General features: G+C 47.9%; 1 protein-coding gene across 4 annotated transcripts in view; it reads left to right on the top strand.

Moving 5' to 3' along the window:
- Positions 1–202: 202 nt before the first annotated feature.
- GSG1 (germ cell associated 1) overlaps positions 203–15,161 on the top strand; it is a 16,835-nt gene continuing 1,876 nt past the window's right edge. The window contains exons 1-5 of one of the 4 annotated variants that reach the window (XM_012810080.2): positions 203–376; positions 11,230–11,548; positions 12,720–12,767; positions 13,522–13,674; positions 14,268–14,379. In XM_012810080.2, the coding sequence (XP_012665534.2) occupies positions 329–376; positions 11,230–11,548; positions 12,720–12,767; positions 13,522–13,674; positions 14,268–14,379 (680 nt within the window). In that variant the 5' untranslated portion in view covers positions 203–328. Of the gene's footprint in view, positions 377–7,132; positions 7,340–11,226; positions 11,549–12,719; positions 12,891–13,318; positions 13,327–13,521; positions 13,675–14,267; positions 14,380–15,161 lie in introns of those variants that run through there. The other 3 variants (XM_003797779.3, XM_012810081.2, XM_023517903.1) reach the window with 3 other exon arrangements.

The following is a 15,161-nucleotide window of genomic DNA, read 5'->3' as shown; positions in this document are numbered from 1 at the left end:
CTGGAAGACCTCAGAAGACATGAGCCTTGGTGGTAGGCACCCAGCATGCCCTCATCCTTTGGGGGGAGGAGGAAGAGACTGGGTGCAGCAGGGAGACCCCTGCCTGCCATTGTGACATCATAGAGTAAACCCCCTATGTCACCAGACTCCACCCAGCCTGGTGTCCTGTCTTCAGGACATCCTTTCCATCCTCTCCAAACCACAGCTCACCCCTCTGCAGGCAAGAGGGGACCTGATCCATCCTCACACCAAACATCATTCTCCCGAACTGATTGAGACGGAGCAGAAGACAAACTGAAACCTCTTTGCCTCTGCACTTCAAAAGTGAATGAGCAAACCCTCTCCACTGACTAAAAATGTTTGCCTCACCCAGGAGGTAAGTACACAGATTTTTGAAATCTTGTGAACATCTCACATGTGTTGTACCCCTAGGGTTGGTTTTGTAACACAGATTATCCCAGTTCATCCATTTAATTTATTTCACATGCTTGTAGTAAGGAGCGTGGGAACACACTGCAGATTATACAAAAGGGAGTAGAAATGGACTACTCTTGCCTAGTTCTTACTGATAAACTGGTTGTGTCCACACCTCGGCCTCTTGCTCTTTCATCTTCCTCATTAAAACTTCCATTTCTTCTGCCTTTGCCTCTTCATCTTCCTGTTCCTCTCTGTCTCCAGGACTGCTTAAAGTCCTCCAGGCTCCTTTGTCCTTTCATCTGCATAATTCCTGTTGCCAAAATCTGGTCCCTGGCAAAGGCTGAGTGGTGGTGGCAAGCTGTGTGTCACCCTAGTGAATTGAAGGAACAGACACTAAGTTCTACACCTGAGAACAATGAAGCCTCCCCAAGGTCCTGCTGGATGCCAGCCCTGAGCTAGAACTGGGACGGTGAACACAGGCGCTTTCTGGTCTCTGAGAATTCAGGGACCAGAAAGTCTGCAGGGAAGTGCTGGCTTGTTTAGAATCGGACCCACATCTGGACATGACCGGTCTCCCTTCATACTGGCAACTGGCAACTTTTAACTGAAAGGGTTACTAAAACAAATGGTGTTCCTCCTTAAATACCTTGCATTTCTCAGGAGAGAAAAATCACATTTACAATTAGCCAGCAAACTAGAGCCACACAGAGAGCATGTAGTGGCGTGCACTTGATCAGCTGGAAGCTAGAGATCTCAGAAGGAAGGACAGTAAGCTAAGGAAGAGACACTTCTGGGACTGCAGAGGACAGCTGGTGATTCCGCAGACACATCCAAGTGTGGGCTCAGGGGACTTCCTTAACGGGGAGGGAGCCCAAACAGAATAAAGAAGTGGATGTGAACGTGACAGAAAAAGGCAGTCTCAATTAGAGCAAATTGTATTGTTCTGTATCATTGGTTTTCTAGGAGAGACAGAGAGGGAACGTGGGGGTGTCTGCTTACTAATATACACCTGAGTATAAAGTACACTTAATCCAGGGCCTCATTCTGTAGTAGTTCGACCATGAGGACTGCAATCGGTAAATGTTGTCAAAGGTGACTGGGCCCGCCCTGTTCCTGAGTGGTGGCCTGGTGATGAGTCATGTGCGCAGTCTTCGGAGGTGTGAATACTGACTCCACCATTTACTAGTCATGTGTCCTTGAACAAGTCAAACTGAGAATCTGAACCCTCACTTGTAGAATGGAAATGCCACCTCTTTTTCAGGCCAGTTGGGAGACTTAAAGGAGATGTCTGGGAAGGGTCCAGCAAGGTGCCCGGTAGTGAAGGAGGAAGCTCTTTCCCCTCATTGACCCCGGAGGGTAAATTTACATTCAACCCTCTAGAAGGCTGACTTGGCCAAAATCATCAGTCCAGGCATGGTCGCGACTAGAACTTAGATCCCGAGGGATTGTGGTCAGGAAGTCTCACTTCTAGATCCTCCAAAGGAGGCAAAGACAACCCTTTCCTTTAGAGCAGGAGCCAGGGACCTGTAACTCTAGGGGCTAGGGCAGGGAAATTGCCAGATTTTTAGAGTCCAGCGACCCGCCAGATTCTGACTCCTGGCCTACAGGCCCGCGGGAGGAATTTCTCTGATCTCCCTGTCTCCACCCGCCCTCCTGCCATCTGGCTCCGGGGAGCACGCCGCGGGGCCCAGCGCCGCCCGGCCGCACAGGGGCGGGAGAGGAAGGAGCCAAACAATGCAAAACACGCCGGGCGCGTCACCTTGGCAACGCGCGGCGCTGCTAGGCGACCGGGGCGCCGTAGTAAACGGGCGGGGGCGCGGCCGGGACCGCTGCAGGGGAGTGGGGCAGCTGGAAGGGAAGGGAGGAGGCCGGCGGGGCGGCCCAGTGTCACGCCGCCGCCGCACCCGGGCGCCCCAGATAGTGCCCTCCCGCCCCGCCCCGGGGTCCCCGAGCGCCCCCGCCACAGCCGCCCGGGGGCGTCGTCACCCGCGCGTGAGCGATTGCCCCACAGGATGTGCAGATGCCGCTGCCCCTCTGATTCACTCCAGCTGCTTGGAGCCGGGAAGAAAGGCGGCTTCCTCTCCTGGAAATGACTGCATTAGCAAAAGCCGTCAAACATTTCCAATTAAAAGGCGGAAAGGGAAAGGCGAGAGAGGGGCCCCCCAAAATGCTTTTCTTTGGTCCTTCCCTATACAAGTGTTCTTAGAACTCGGGACCCACGTTAGGAAGACTGGAGTGTTTTTTATTGTGTGACTGTTTGGGGTTAGGTAGACCCCTAAACATGGTTACAGTTGAGAATAATTAAACTGAAGCTAAGGAAATCCCGGGCTAAGTGTCCCGTGGTGTTGAAAACATTTTGGACACTCAGCACAGGCGCTTTGGTGGCATTGCTCTGTCTTTCCAGGCGGAAAGGCAAATGTCAAGCTAGCCCGTGGGAAGTGAAGGAGAGAAATGTCAGGCACCAAGTAAAAGTTGTAATTAGAGCAGCAAAATCTGAGCAACTTTGAGATACATCATCCCAAAGGGCTCTCTGATGAGTAGGGAATCACGCGGCTTGAAAAACGACATAGCATTTCCAATCTGTCACTGGCTTTTGAGCCATCTGTCTGTCTCTGGGTCTCTGTGAATTAAAGATAATACTCGTTCATGAGATCACTGCTGTTTTCTGGGCTTTGTTCATCAAAAAACAGGAATGTTTCTACAGGTGGGAGGAAATGTATTGGCCGAGGGTCTATCTGATAATACTGTGGGTGTATCTGTGTATAAGAGTTCAGGGTGTGTGTGTGGACCTACAGACCCCTCTGTGGTTTCTCTCTGCTCTTAAATACATGAATCAGAAAGAATCCTGTCTCCTTTAGCAACAGAAAGCTGTTGGGACACACTTCTTTATTCACCTCTTCATCCTCAGGCTTCCTGATCATACCTGTGAGGCTTATCTGTCTTACAAACCTCAAGCTCATTTGTCCATGTGTTCATTCGTTCCTAGATATTAGAACACTGCTAGGCTTTGAGCATCGACAATGACTAAAACAGCTGCTCCTCTAATCGAGCAACCTGAAGTCAGTGAGCAAAGCAGACAAGGAAGCCATGTGATGAGTTACACAAGAGGCTCAGGACACACTCAGAACAGGCAGGTGCCAAGGCAAGGGCATGTCAATCACAGCCAGGGGCAGCCCAAACTTGTACACTCCACTCCAGCCCTTTGTCTACTGAGTGACAGAAAGGAGTTAATGGGACGCAAGTCGGACTCTGGCTCCTGAGAGGACAGAGGTATTATTACCAGGGAGGGCAGACAAATCTTTCTTGGAAGACGATGCCAGAATAGATAGGTGAAAAATAAAATACCACTGGATCCCTTAGCCCCGGGCACTGGCTTTAGGGACGTGGTGTAGCCTACAACCTGCTCTGGCTCAGAGGTCTTGCTCTTTCTGTTAATCACCTCTAATCTACAGTGTACTCACAAAACAATAAGTTGAATGCCCATTTACAACATCTGTGTGGGTGTCCCAAGATTATTGCTCTTTATGCCTACCTATAAATGTGGTTTTGTAGAGTACAGGGAATAGGGATGGAGGACCTTGGCAAATGTAGGTTAGTTCCCACCCTTGACTTTGTGATGTCATAAACAGTGAGGTACCTCCGTATCCTGTGGAAATCATCTTGCTAACAGTCCAAACATACCAAAGTTAAATACGGTTTAGAGAGGTGGAATCTTCATGTCAGTGCTGAGTCATGAGCTTCTAGGCCTAGCCTAATTATATTTGTGGGGCATTGACACTAGCAATTACTTTTTCTGTTCTAAGAGAGGAAAGGGAAGAAAAAAAAATATTAACATGCCCAAATTACAATGAAAGGAAGTGAGTAGTATGCTGGGCTCAGATTTTTGTGGCCAGGCAGAGAAACTATGTTTTGTCCAAAAGAGGAAATTATACATTGTGGCCCAGGGTCCTTGGGGAGAGGGGACTCAAGACTGGTCACTGCCAATAGCCAGCCAGCCAAGCATGCACACAAAATGCACAGCCTTCTAAGGATGGGTCTGGGATTTGCAGTGGTCTAAAATCATGTTTAAGAAAAATAACACAAAATGACAAGTACAAATTAGGTAGCACATCTTAGGAGGAGCCAAGGGAATGGGTGACCCCGAAGCTGAAGTTTCATGAGCTTCAGTCCAAAGCCACCTCTGAGCCGCCTCATGTAACACACTTTAAGACAGCCACTCCCATCCCCTTTTCCCTGGAGAAGGCAAACTTAACGCTACTAAGGCATGGAGGGTGCGGTTATGAGCAGAGGCAATAAAATCCAAAGACATAGGCCGTGCCAAACGGTGACTCAAGAGGGATGTGAGAAGCCTCTACAAGTATTTGAGGGTGTAAGCACACAGAAGGGAAAAGAATTGTTCACTGTTGGGTGGGGGGGGGCGCGGGGAAGAGAATAAGGATACAATTAAGTAAAGAAAAATGTGCACCAAACTCATCCGGAAACATCTACTGACTAGTTTCTGATACCGCGGAGTTGTATTTCTCATGGGAAGGATTTGAGGATTTATTGAATCACTGGGAACTGGCTGCAAAAAAAAATTATGCTACAGGAAACAATCCTACAAGATGTCCTCCAGGGAGTGGTTGGTTGCCCCCAAAGTTCATCCAGAGCCCTAAATTCCATAAGGCTGACACATGGCACTCTGTAGATTAGCATGCGGGGGGAGGAGGGAAGCCAGATGAAGGGAGAAAAGAACAGTCCTATGGGGAGGAGCTGCCACCTCCACTCACATTTTGCTGACTGGTGAGGGAGGCATGTGACAGAACTGGGAACTATGAGGGCAGAGCGCCACCCAGCGTTGTAATGAAACCGTGTGGCCGAGGCTGGGGAGCCCAGAGCCCAAAGCAATGTGAAAATCGGCCACGAGTCCTGCTTTCCCCCCAAGGAGAGTGACTTCTGCCCAATGAATAAAGGGCTGTTTGGGAGAAGCCACAAACATGCCTGGACATGAGCACATGTATATCAAATTTGTTTGTTAACAGCAGTCTAAGGAGACTAGAGTGACAAAAGTAGGATCCAAAAAGACTCATTTAGCAAGGATGGGGACTAATTCAAACACTGAGTTAAAGGGAACCTGCCTTTGCATCCCTAAACTAGCTACACGATTATAGAATGGGAAGGACAGGATTTCGTGGCTAACCTAGAAGAGGTGGAGGAAGGGCCAGGCAGGATATAGAGGGCTTCCTTAATCATAAGCCCCCAAACAGTTCAGTAAGCGTCACTTTCCATGAATTCCCTAGGTATGTACAAGCTTTCTAAGACTACCGATTCCTGGGCCTTATCCCAGAACTACTGTGAGATCTCAAGGTAGGGTCCAGGAATCTGCATCCTTTTCAAACTTCCAGAGATTGCTCCCACTTTTTTAAATAAACTTTTTTTAAAACTTTGGTTTTGTTTTGAGACAGGCTACATTCTATTGCCTGGGGTAGAGTGAAGTGGTGTCATCGTAGCTCACAGTAACCTCAAACTCCTGGGCTAAGGTGATCCTCCTGCCTCAGCCTCCTAAGCAGCTGTGACGACAGGCTCAAACTACCATGTCTGACTAGTTTTTCTATTTTTCATGCAGACAAGGGTCTCACTGTGTTGCTCGGGCTTGTCTTGAACTCCTGGGCTCAAGCAAACCTCCTGCCTCAGCCTCCCAAAGTGCTGGGACTACATGTGTCAGCCACTGTGCCCACCTTCCAGAGATTGCTCTGATGGGGAAGGACAGGGCTTTCAGGGAGCTTACAGTCGAGACAAATACAGTAATTATAATGGAATATAGGAAGTGTTGAGAGAGAGGTAGCAGTGTGACAAGGACAAAGGGGGGGGGAACTGTCTGTCTTGGGGCGAAAGAAACATTTTTCAAAGAATGAATGACTTTTTCCAGGAATCCTGAGAAGCAGGCAGATCACTAGGTGTAAAGAGATTGAAGGTATTCCAGGCAGAAGGAAAAAGCATCAGGAGGACAAGAGTCCGGAAAGCACTTACGGAATCACGAGCAGTTGCAGAATGTCCCCCAGTCATTTTGAGGACAGAAGGATGGATGTGTAGTTCCAGGTGACTGGCAGAAAGAAGATGTATAATCAACACCTATGAATTATTGATCACTTTTTTAACTTTTAGAAACTCTTTTTTGGAGGTGTTTTCATTCCTTTGCTTGCAGGGGGGAAGTGAAATGGTTATAGAGCCATAGCATCACTCACCCTGGAATTTATCTCTAATCCTGCTGCTTCCGCATCCTCTCCCCATGCCCCACCGCCAACACTCTCACTTCCCTCCGTGTTCTATGTACGGAGGGAGGAACTTAATAACCCTCACCCGTGTTGCTAACTAGGCAGAGGTGACCACGCATGGAACAAGGAAGCTATTACCTGTCTGTGGCTCTGAGAGGCCTTGACATTGCAGAGAACAGAGCCTCTTCCAAGGGATGGAAAACCCTACTCAAGGGAGTGGGAACTTTTATGATAATGGTGACCCTGCAATATGTTCTCTGTGTGCCATAAAATCCAGCCCAACCCATTCACACCAGTTACCCAGAGCATGGCAGTTAGATGGAAACTAAACCATCCTTTACTCTTTAAACAGGCTTTCCTCAGCAAATGCAGGTCCTTGCTCCTTTGTGCTTAATCCAGATGCCCATTGGCAGCTCCCTGGTGTAATCTCCCAGAACAGCTGTGCTATGATTGCCTTGTCGATTATTAAATGTCCTTGTTCCCTGTAAGGCAACATTTAATCATGAATGCTCCAAAGAATATGAGATAGGAGGGGAGGGCTAGGAAGGAGCTGGAGGTGGGTAGGGAGGCAGTTTTCCTACTTGTGACATTAAACCACGGGGACCTGGAGAGCAGATGGCATCCTCCAGTCCTCCCTGACGAGCCGCAAGATGCTGATCATGACCAAGGTAACCAGCTCCCCCCTGACGGGTTAGGAAAGAGATTGCACAGCTATTTTGCACCTGGTTCTTTTAAGATGTGCGTTCTCATCAATTTGTTCTCCTTCTTAGCCCGTGCCAATTCTGAGTTTTTCTGTTAATATATGCTGATGGAACTGAGCTACTGGCACCTACACACTTTCTAATGAGCTAAGGCCCTAACTGTCAGAGAAACCAGTCCGTCCCTTCCCTAGGGGACACTTTGGCGTGGCATCTGTCTGCATTTACAAAGAGAGAGATTTTCTTATGGCCATTACTTCTTCAGGATCACTTTAAGAAAACCATTGCAAAATTGGATTTATTCTTCCGATATAAGAGGTACCTGGATCCTAAAGAGAAATGGCATGTTTTGAGAAAAAAAAATGAAATATGAGTTGAAGGTAATTCTTGTGAAAGTTCCTTGAGTGAGATTATCATTCAATTTATCAAGAAAATAATTCCTTGAATGTAGGGCTCCTTGAGTCTGTCCTTGGTGGACACTCCATCTGGAAGGAGCCTCTTTGAGCTTTAGTCTAAACTATTTTTCATCCCTTGTTTCTCAGATCACCTTGTCCTTAAATTGATTGTTGCCTTGGTGTGAGATTCATTATTCTTTCTTTATTTCTGAGTCACCTGGAGAACAACTTACAAATATGTGTAACTGGAAATGGATTGGGTGTAGAGTTAAAATACGATGTGATGTGACAGCAGCGGACAAATTTCCAAACCAAATGAGATTGAAAATAGTTGTTGAAAAATGAACCCTAAGGTTACAGAATTTAGAATTGCCTCCACCTTTAGCTCAATCTTCATGTAGAATTATTAGTGAAGACATTCTGCCTGGAACTCCACTTCCCATTAAAGCAATGAATGTAAGAATAATTAGAAAGGATAATCCCTAGGAACAGAACGTCATGACTAAAACCTTAAATTCTTAGTAAATTTGTTGTGTGCTTTAAAAAGAAAAATCATGTTAGCAGATTGCTTCCCAGAAGCTGTTTTTATCATGTTTGTATATTGGTTTTTATGTATACTTGAAGTATATGGATTCCTTATTGGCATAAATAATACACTGACTTAGTCCCTGGTAATTCTGAAGAACAGACTGCTAAATTTCTAAGATAAAGTTCTGTGTTAAACGTAGAAACGATTAAGCTGGGGGCGATAGGAGAGGCAGATTGGCTTAAGCTAAGCAGATTTGGGGCTGATTAATTCTGATATGAGGGATCCACTGGAAAGCTCCAGGTTTACTTTAAGAAAAGTCTGTCAGCAACTAAGCGTGGACTTCTTTTCTGGTTAGTCTGAATTAATGTTAATACAATGTACAAACTGCTCTGTAATGCAAAGGACACCACCCATCACATTTCTTTTTTTCTTTTTCTTTTTCTTTTTTTTTTTTTTGAGACGGAGCCTCAAGCTATCCCCCTGGGTAGAGTGCCATGGCCTCACACTCACAGCAACCTCCAACTCCTGGGCTCAAGCGAGTCTCCTGCCTCAGCCTCCCAAGTAGCTGGGACTACAGGCGCCCGACACCTGGCTATTTTTTGGTTGCAGCCATCGTTGTTGTTTGGCGGGCCCGGGCTGGGGATTCGAACCCGCCACCTTAGGTGTATGTGGCTGGCGCCTTAGCTGATTGAGCCACAGGTGCTGAGCCACATTTCTTTTTTTCTAAATCCAGCTAAATCTGGGTCCTAGCCACCACTCAACAAAGTTAGCAATTGTAACACTGGTCATTTCTTAGGTCACCTTTCCCTTCTCTTAGGCTGAAGATGAGAGTGGTGGCTCCCACCAGAGCCACATGGCCGCAGTTCTTTCTGCTTTCTTTCTCTTGCCCACCGAGAGGCAGGCACTGCTGAGGCAGGATGCTGACAGGAGCCCCTCCAGGGTCCTCTCTACTGACCATGAGCTTGGCTACGGGCACCCTAGCACAGTTCCACGGCCACGGTGCTTGGTGTCCAGCCTCCAAGGGCACCAGGCAGCCATCTCCCTTGTGGATTCTGTCATCTTGGTAGAACAAAGCAGGGCCCAGGTCACTGCCTCCCCCAGAGCCAGAAGTCCTATCTCCTCCCTAGGATTTGGCTAGCCCCACACCCAGGGGGGCTCACTGCTTTCTTTTATTATCCTCCAGGCCCCCAAGCCCCTTCTGCTCCCCCAGGCCTTTCAGTCTATTTATTGATGGGCTTCTGGCTTCCTGATGCCTCTTAGAGGAATCTATCACGCAGGGACCAGGCCACCAATAACTAACTTTATTATAGTAACAAACTCAGGGAGTCAGTGCTACTACCTTTCAATGAAGTCAATTGTTTTCAAAACTAAGAACAATCACCAGGAACGTGTTTGGAGAGCTCCCAGTTCTTTTTCTAACACTTTGATATAATAGCCTCAGTGGCTTAACCACATTCTGACAGAGGTTATTGCTATCTGATGCTTACTCAGACCACCCTTGATGTAATAAACAGTTTATATTGTGTGTCAAATGTGCAAAATATTAGCTGCTGGGGGAAAGACAAAAGTGACAAAGACACACTTGCTACTTAATGGCAGTTTGAAGTCTTGGAGGGGAAAACAGGCATGACCACAAATACCTGTGAAAAGAGTATCATTGAGAAAACTCGCAACAAGATTAAGTGAAGCCCTTCCAAACTTCTCTTCCCATGGAAGGATGTGCAGTGATTCACTCTCACGCTCAATTTCTTCCATCCCTGTCAGTCTAAGGTGCCAGGTGGTGGCTACAGGCAAACCCATCACTGCTGCTTAGGGCAGGTGCTGTCAGTGGGTCCATCATGGCACTGCACAGGTACACGTATACATCCTGCCCACGGTTTGCCAGCCAGAGGCCATGCAGACACCATTCTCACCTTTTGAGGCAGAAACAGAAGATCTCCACATGGTCATATGGAACTCATTCTGACTTCTGCATCCCTCATTATAATTTGTCCTATCTGGTGGGTCACCTTTATCCCTGCTTCTGTACATTATTGTGTCACACGCCGAGTCCAGCCCTTGTCATTATTCAATCTAAGAAAATCACCATTTTATTTTTTCTGTAGGAACTTCACAAGATCCAGCTTAAATAAACATCACTGCTATGGGTGTGCAGGGGCCAAGGGAAAAGTGCCCTTTTGTCCTCTGAGAGTTCGTTGAAAGGTCACCGACAAGAAGCAGATTAATAGGAGAAAAAGTGTATAGATTTATTTGATCATAGTCCTATATCGTGGGAGCCTTCAAGACCCAAAGATAGAGGGCAAACTGTCCATGTTTATGCTTAGGTTCAGCAAGGTGGGGACAACTGTGTGGAAATATGATTGGACAGAAAGGGTAGAAGGGTGTGATGCTAATAGCCTGAGCGGGGAGACCCAGCAAGTTCTGTCTGTCTGGATTCCTTGTGGGCTGTCTGTACAGCTTTCTACTTTCTCAGCATGGGGCAGGTCCCTGGCTGGACTAGGGGATGGATGGCCTAATAAACAAGGTGAGTTGGATAATTTATGATCAATTCTTAAACAGAAAAGAGAGAGGAAAGTTTGAGTGACATTTTTAGGTTTTATGGATGGCTTTGGGGAAAAGGAATTCTGGTTTCTATGAAGGGCCTTGAAGAGGAATTCCAGTTTCTATGGCTAGCCTTGGGGGAGAAGGAAGGGCCCCCGGCTGGTAGGAGGTGTTAGAGACCCCGCTGCTTCTGAGGCCTTCCTTAGGGGGGTATTGTTTTCTGAGACCCTGCAGTTTCTTTCTCCAGGCCGCTCCTGAAGCCACCCTTCCCCACAACCCCTGGAGAAGATCCTGAGAGGCGGGTTGTACCTGTCAGTATTGGAGGAACAAAGCCTGAGCTGAGGGAGCCTCAGGAAATCTCCAACTCCCTCCCCGCTGTTGTGTTTGTGTTTCAGATGGAGCTCCCGAAGGGCTCCTCTGGCCAACGGACACTCCTATCTGCCGTCCTCAGTATGCTATCACTCAGCCTCTCCACAACATCCCTGCTCAGCACCTACTGGTTCGTGGGCACACAGAAGGTGCCCAAGCCCGTGTGCGGGAAAAGTCTGGGAGCCGACTGCTTTGGCATGCCAATGTCCTTGCATGGCGACATCACCAATACATCAACCCAGGAGGTGGTGCAATACAGCTGGGAGGCTGGGGATGACCGCTTCTCCTTCCTTACCTTCCGGAGTGGCATGTGGCTATCCTGTGAGGAAACCTTGGAAGAACCAGGTACCCACCTCATCACACCTGCCTGATTCTGCAGGGTGGAAGATGGGGGTGGGGGGGCTGTGGGGGGAAGGGATCTTATGCAGCAAGGAAGCCCTGGAAGCGTAGCAGTGCCCCCTCCTCACGGCTCAGCACTGTCCACCTCCCAATGTGTCCCTTCTCCATAGGAGTTCACTTTTAATAAGGTCAAAAGTTCTGGCTTTTCACCTCCTCCCTCTTTAGAAGACTGGCTGGTTTAAAATATTTTAGCATATTGAAAATGGCATTATCCCACCTATAATCCCAGCACTCTGGGAGTCTGAGGCAGGTGCAGTGCTTGAGCTCAGGAGTTCAAGACCAGCATGAGCAGGAGTGACTCCTCATCTCTAAAAAAGCTACCCAGGTGTTGCGGTGGGCTCCTGTAGTCCCAGCTACTCAGGAGGCTGAGGCCAGAGGATCACTTGAGCCCAAGAGTTTAGGTTGCTGGGACTATAGGTGCCCACCACAATGCCCTGAGTAATTTTTCTATGGGGGGGGGGCTGGGTTTGAACCTGCCATCTCCGGCATATGGGACCGGCATCCTAGTCCTTTGAGCCACAGGTGCTGCCCAATTTTTCTATTTTTAGTAGAGACAGGGTCTCGCTCCTTCTCAGGCTGTTCTCTGAACTCCTGAGCTCAGGGAATCCACCAGCCTCAGCCTCCCAGAGGGCTGGAATTTTAAGTGTGAGCTGCCACGCCCAGCCAGTGAAGTTTTTCTAATGCCCTTTTCTACTACTTCTCCCAATTTGGGCTAAAGGAGAAGGGAAATGGAAGAGAAATAAAACTGTGCGTGTTTACATTTACATTTATTATTGTGCGCTTGGCACTGCTCTATCCCCAGTCCTGGAAACAAGTTAGAGCCATTCAGTGCAGCGGGACAGCGGCAACAAAAGGCTTCAGTTAAACTAAAACCATTAACCCTTCTGGACACAGGAAACAAGAAGCTTAACCTATGTAGGCGCTCCCAGGGAAACATCTTCATATCAGAAATTAACCTGCGTCGAGGGCTGCCTCTGCCACCGCAGCCATCCTTTGGGCTGTCAACGAGAGACACTGACAAGACGCCTGCCACCTTCATTCAGGGCAGGGGTGGGAGGGCCATCATGCCAGCAGAGCAAGGACCAGGCCCCAGTAGTTTTTGCCTTGTGTGTTTCAGGTGAGAGGTGTCGAAGCTTCCTTGAACTCACACCACCCACCGAGAGAGGTGAGAAAGGACTACTGGAATTTGCCACGTTGCAAGGCCCATGTCACCCCGCTCTCCGATTTGGAGGGAAGCGGTTGATGGAGAACGCTTTCCTCCCCCACCCTCCCTTGGGGCCTGTGGCAAGTATGTGTCTGCTGAGGAATTCACAGTAGGTATCTTGAGTTGGGCCACTGTGGATCTGCACTGCGCTGTGATCTCCCTCTTTTCTCCTCTTCTGAGCCCTACTGGGCAACATGGTTTCTTCCAGAGCTAATTTTCATTCATATGCAGGAAAGGAAAAAGCAACAGCAGGGATAAATAAGGTTCACAAACAGAAAACCACCAACAGCTCTACCCCAACTCTTGTTGCCAAGTAACCATGTTGACAGCCTAGATTTTTATTCCCTTTCCTCCAATTTTTTCCCCATGAAATGAAAGGACTGAAAGGGAAAAAAAAACTGTCTCCTAAATAACAAAAAAGGGACAAAAATGATAACTGGCAAAGTCATATCCCTACAGGATTTACGGAAAGTAAATGATTTCTTCTCACATCTCCCTCCCAGTATTTACAGTCAGGCAAGTGCTCTGGATGATGTATTGGTGCAGAGCGGGCCCTGCAGGGGATGTCAGGGAAGTGATATTCCTAACGCTTTCTGCTTTGCCTCATTTCCCCTTTCTCCTATGGCCTTTTAACTCCTCCCTGGCATCTTTGTGTTCGCTTGTCCAATGATTTAACTAACAGAGTGAGGGCTCCTTCTTCCTCTGGCTTCTGTAGAAATCCTATGGCTGTCCCTGGGAGCCCAGATCACCTACATTGGACTTCAATGCATCAGTTTCCTCCTGCTACTGACCGACTTGCTGCTCTCGGGGAACCCGGGCTGTGGGCTCAAGCTGAGCGCTTTTGCTGCTGTGTCCTCTGTCCTATCTGGTGAGTGAGTGGAGAGGGGGTGGGCAGCCACCCTGGGAACATTAGCTGGAGGAAGGGAGAGCCCAAAGGTGGTATAAAGAATGGAGGTAGGAGATCATTACAGACGCCTTTAATTTCAAATTGAAATAACATGTGAATTTGTATATTGGGTCATTATAAACTACCTCCAGCTGTCTCAAGTAAAATCTATCTGGTTTACTTTTCAGTTGTGACATTCACACAGCTTTTCAAGACTGGGCTCTGCTGGATAGAGGGAGAGATACGTCTATAAGATGAAGAAATAAGCCAACATTGGGAGTGAGGGTGGGGGATAAAAAAGGGGAACAACACCCTGGGGCACAGCATAGACTTGGGGGCTTTTATCGTAGCTTTCAGCCTAAAGTTTAGAGTAACCCATTTCAAAGAAAAACAGTCAAGGAGAAGCCCCCATTGCAGATTTGTCTTCCGGGAAATGTGGGGCCATTAAAGGCAATAGCTGCTTCAGCATAAGCTTGCACCTGATGCCAAATGATGGGATTGCTCTGAAATGAGATTCCTGGTAGATGGCATGACGGCCTTTCTCTAAGGGCTCTGCCTACCTGTTCCCTCCATAGGTCTTCTGGGAATGGTGGCACATATGATGTATTCACAAGTCTTCCAGGCAACTGTCAATTTGGGTCCAGAAGACTGGAGACCGCATGCTTGGACCTACGGCTGGGCCTTCTAGTAAGTGCTTGTTACCTCCTGAATATTTCTGGCCCCCTGCCCGGTCAGCCTTCATTAGGTTGTCCACCCTCAACTAGATGCTTGCTCTGTCCTCCTGCCTCCTTCTCATCCCTTACCCCTGGAGTCTGTCAGTCCAACACAGGGCTAGGTCATCAGGATACACCCCTTCTTTCCTCGCCTTCCGAGGAGGTGCGCAGAGGATTCTTCTGAATAGTTTTAGGAGGCTGTCTTGTCCATTTTTTCTGCTCATCTGCTGTGGGAATTGCTTCTTCACCTAATATGGATATTGCCCTTGAGAAATGAGACTGATTTTGTAAAGCTTAGAAAATGGTGCTTTTATTAATTATTTTAATTTTATGATTCAAGGTATTGGAGGCCAGAGAGAGAATTAGTCTTGAAATTTGGATTGAATTCCATTCCCCGTGAATGGCTCACTCTTCTCCTGTAATAAAGAGTAACTTCTTCCTCCTATCTCCATTCTTACTACCAAACTGTGTTAGAAATAAAACTTCAGGCTCAGCACCTGTAGCTCAAGCGGCTAAGGCACCAGCCACATACACCAGAGCTGGCGGGTTCGAATCCAGCCCAGGGCCTGCCAAACAACAATAACAGCTGCAACCAAAAAATAGCCAGGCATTGTGGTGGGCGCCTGTGGTCCCAGCTACTTAGTAGGCCGTGGCAAGAGATTCGCTTAAATCCAGGAGTGGGAGGTTGCTGTGAGCTGTGATAAGGCACTCTACCCAGGGGGACAGCTTGAGGCTCTGTCTCAAAAAAAAAAAAAA

This window comes from Otolemur garnettii, unplaced genomic scaffold (assembly GCF_000181295.1).
Source record: "Otolemur garnettii isolate 467f Iridium unplaced genomic scaffold, OtoGar3 scaffold00124, whole genome shotgun sequence".
In the NCBI taxonomy this organism is placed as follows: Eukaryota; Metazoa; Chordata; class Mammalia; order Primates; family Galagidae; genus Otolemur; species Otolemur garnettii.
Note: the sequence above shows the minus strand (reverse complement) of the source record. Positions and strands in the feature narration are given on the sequence as shown.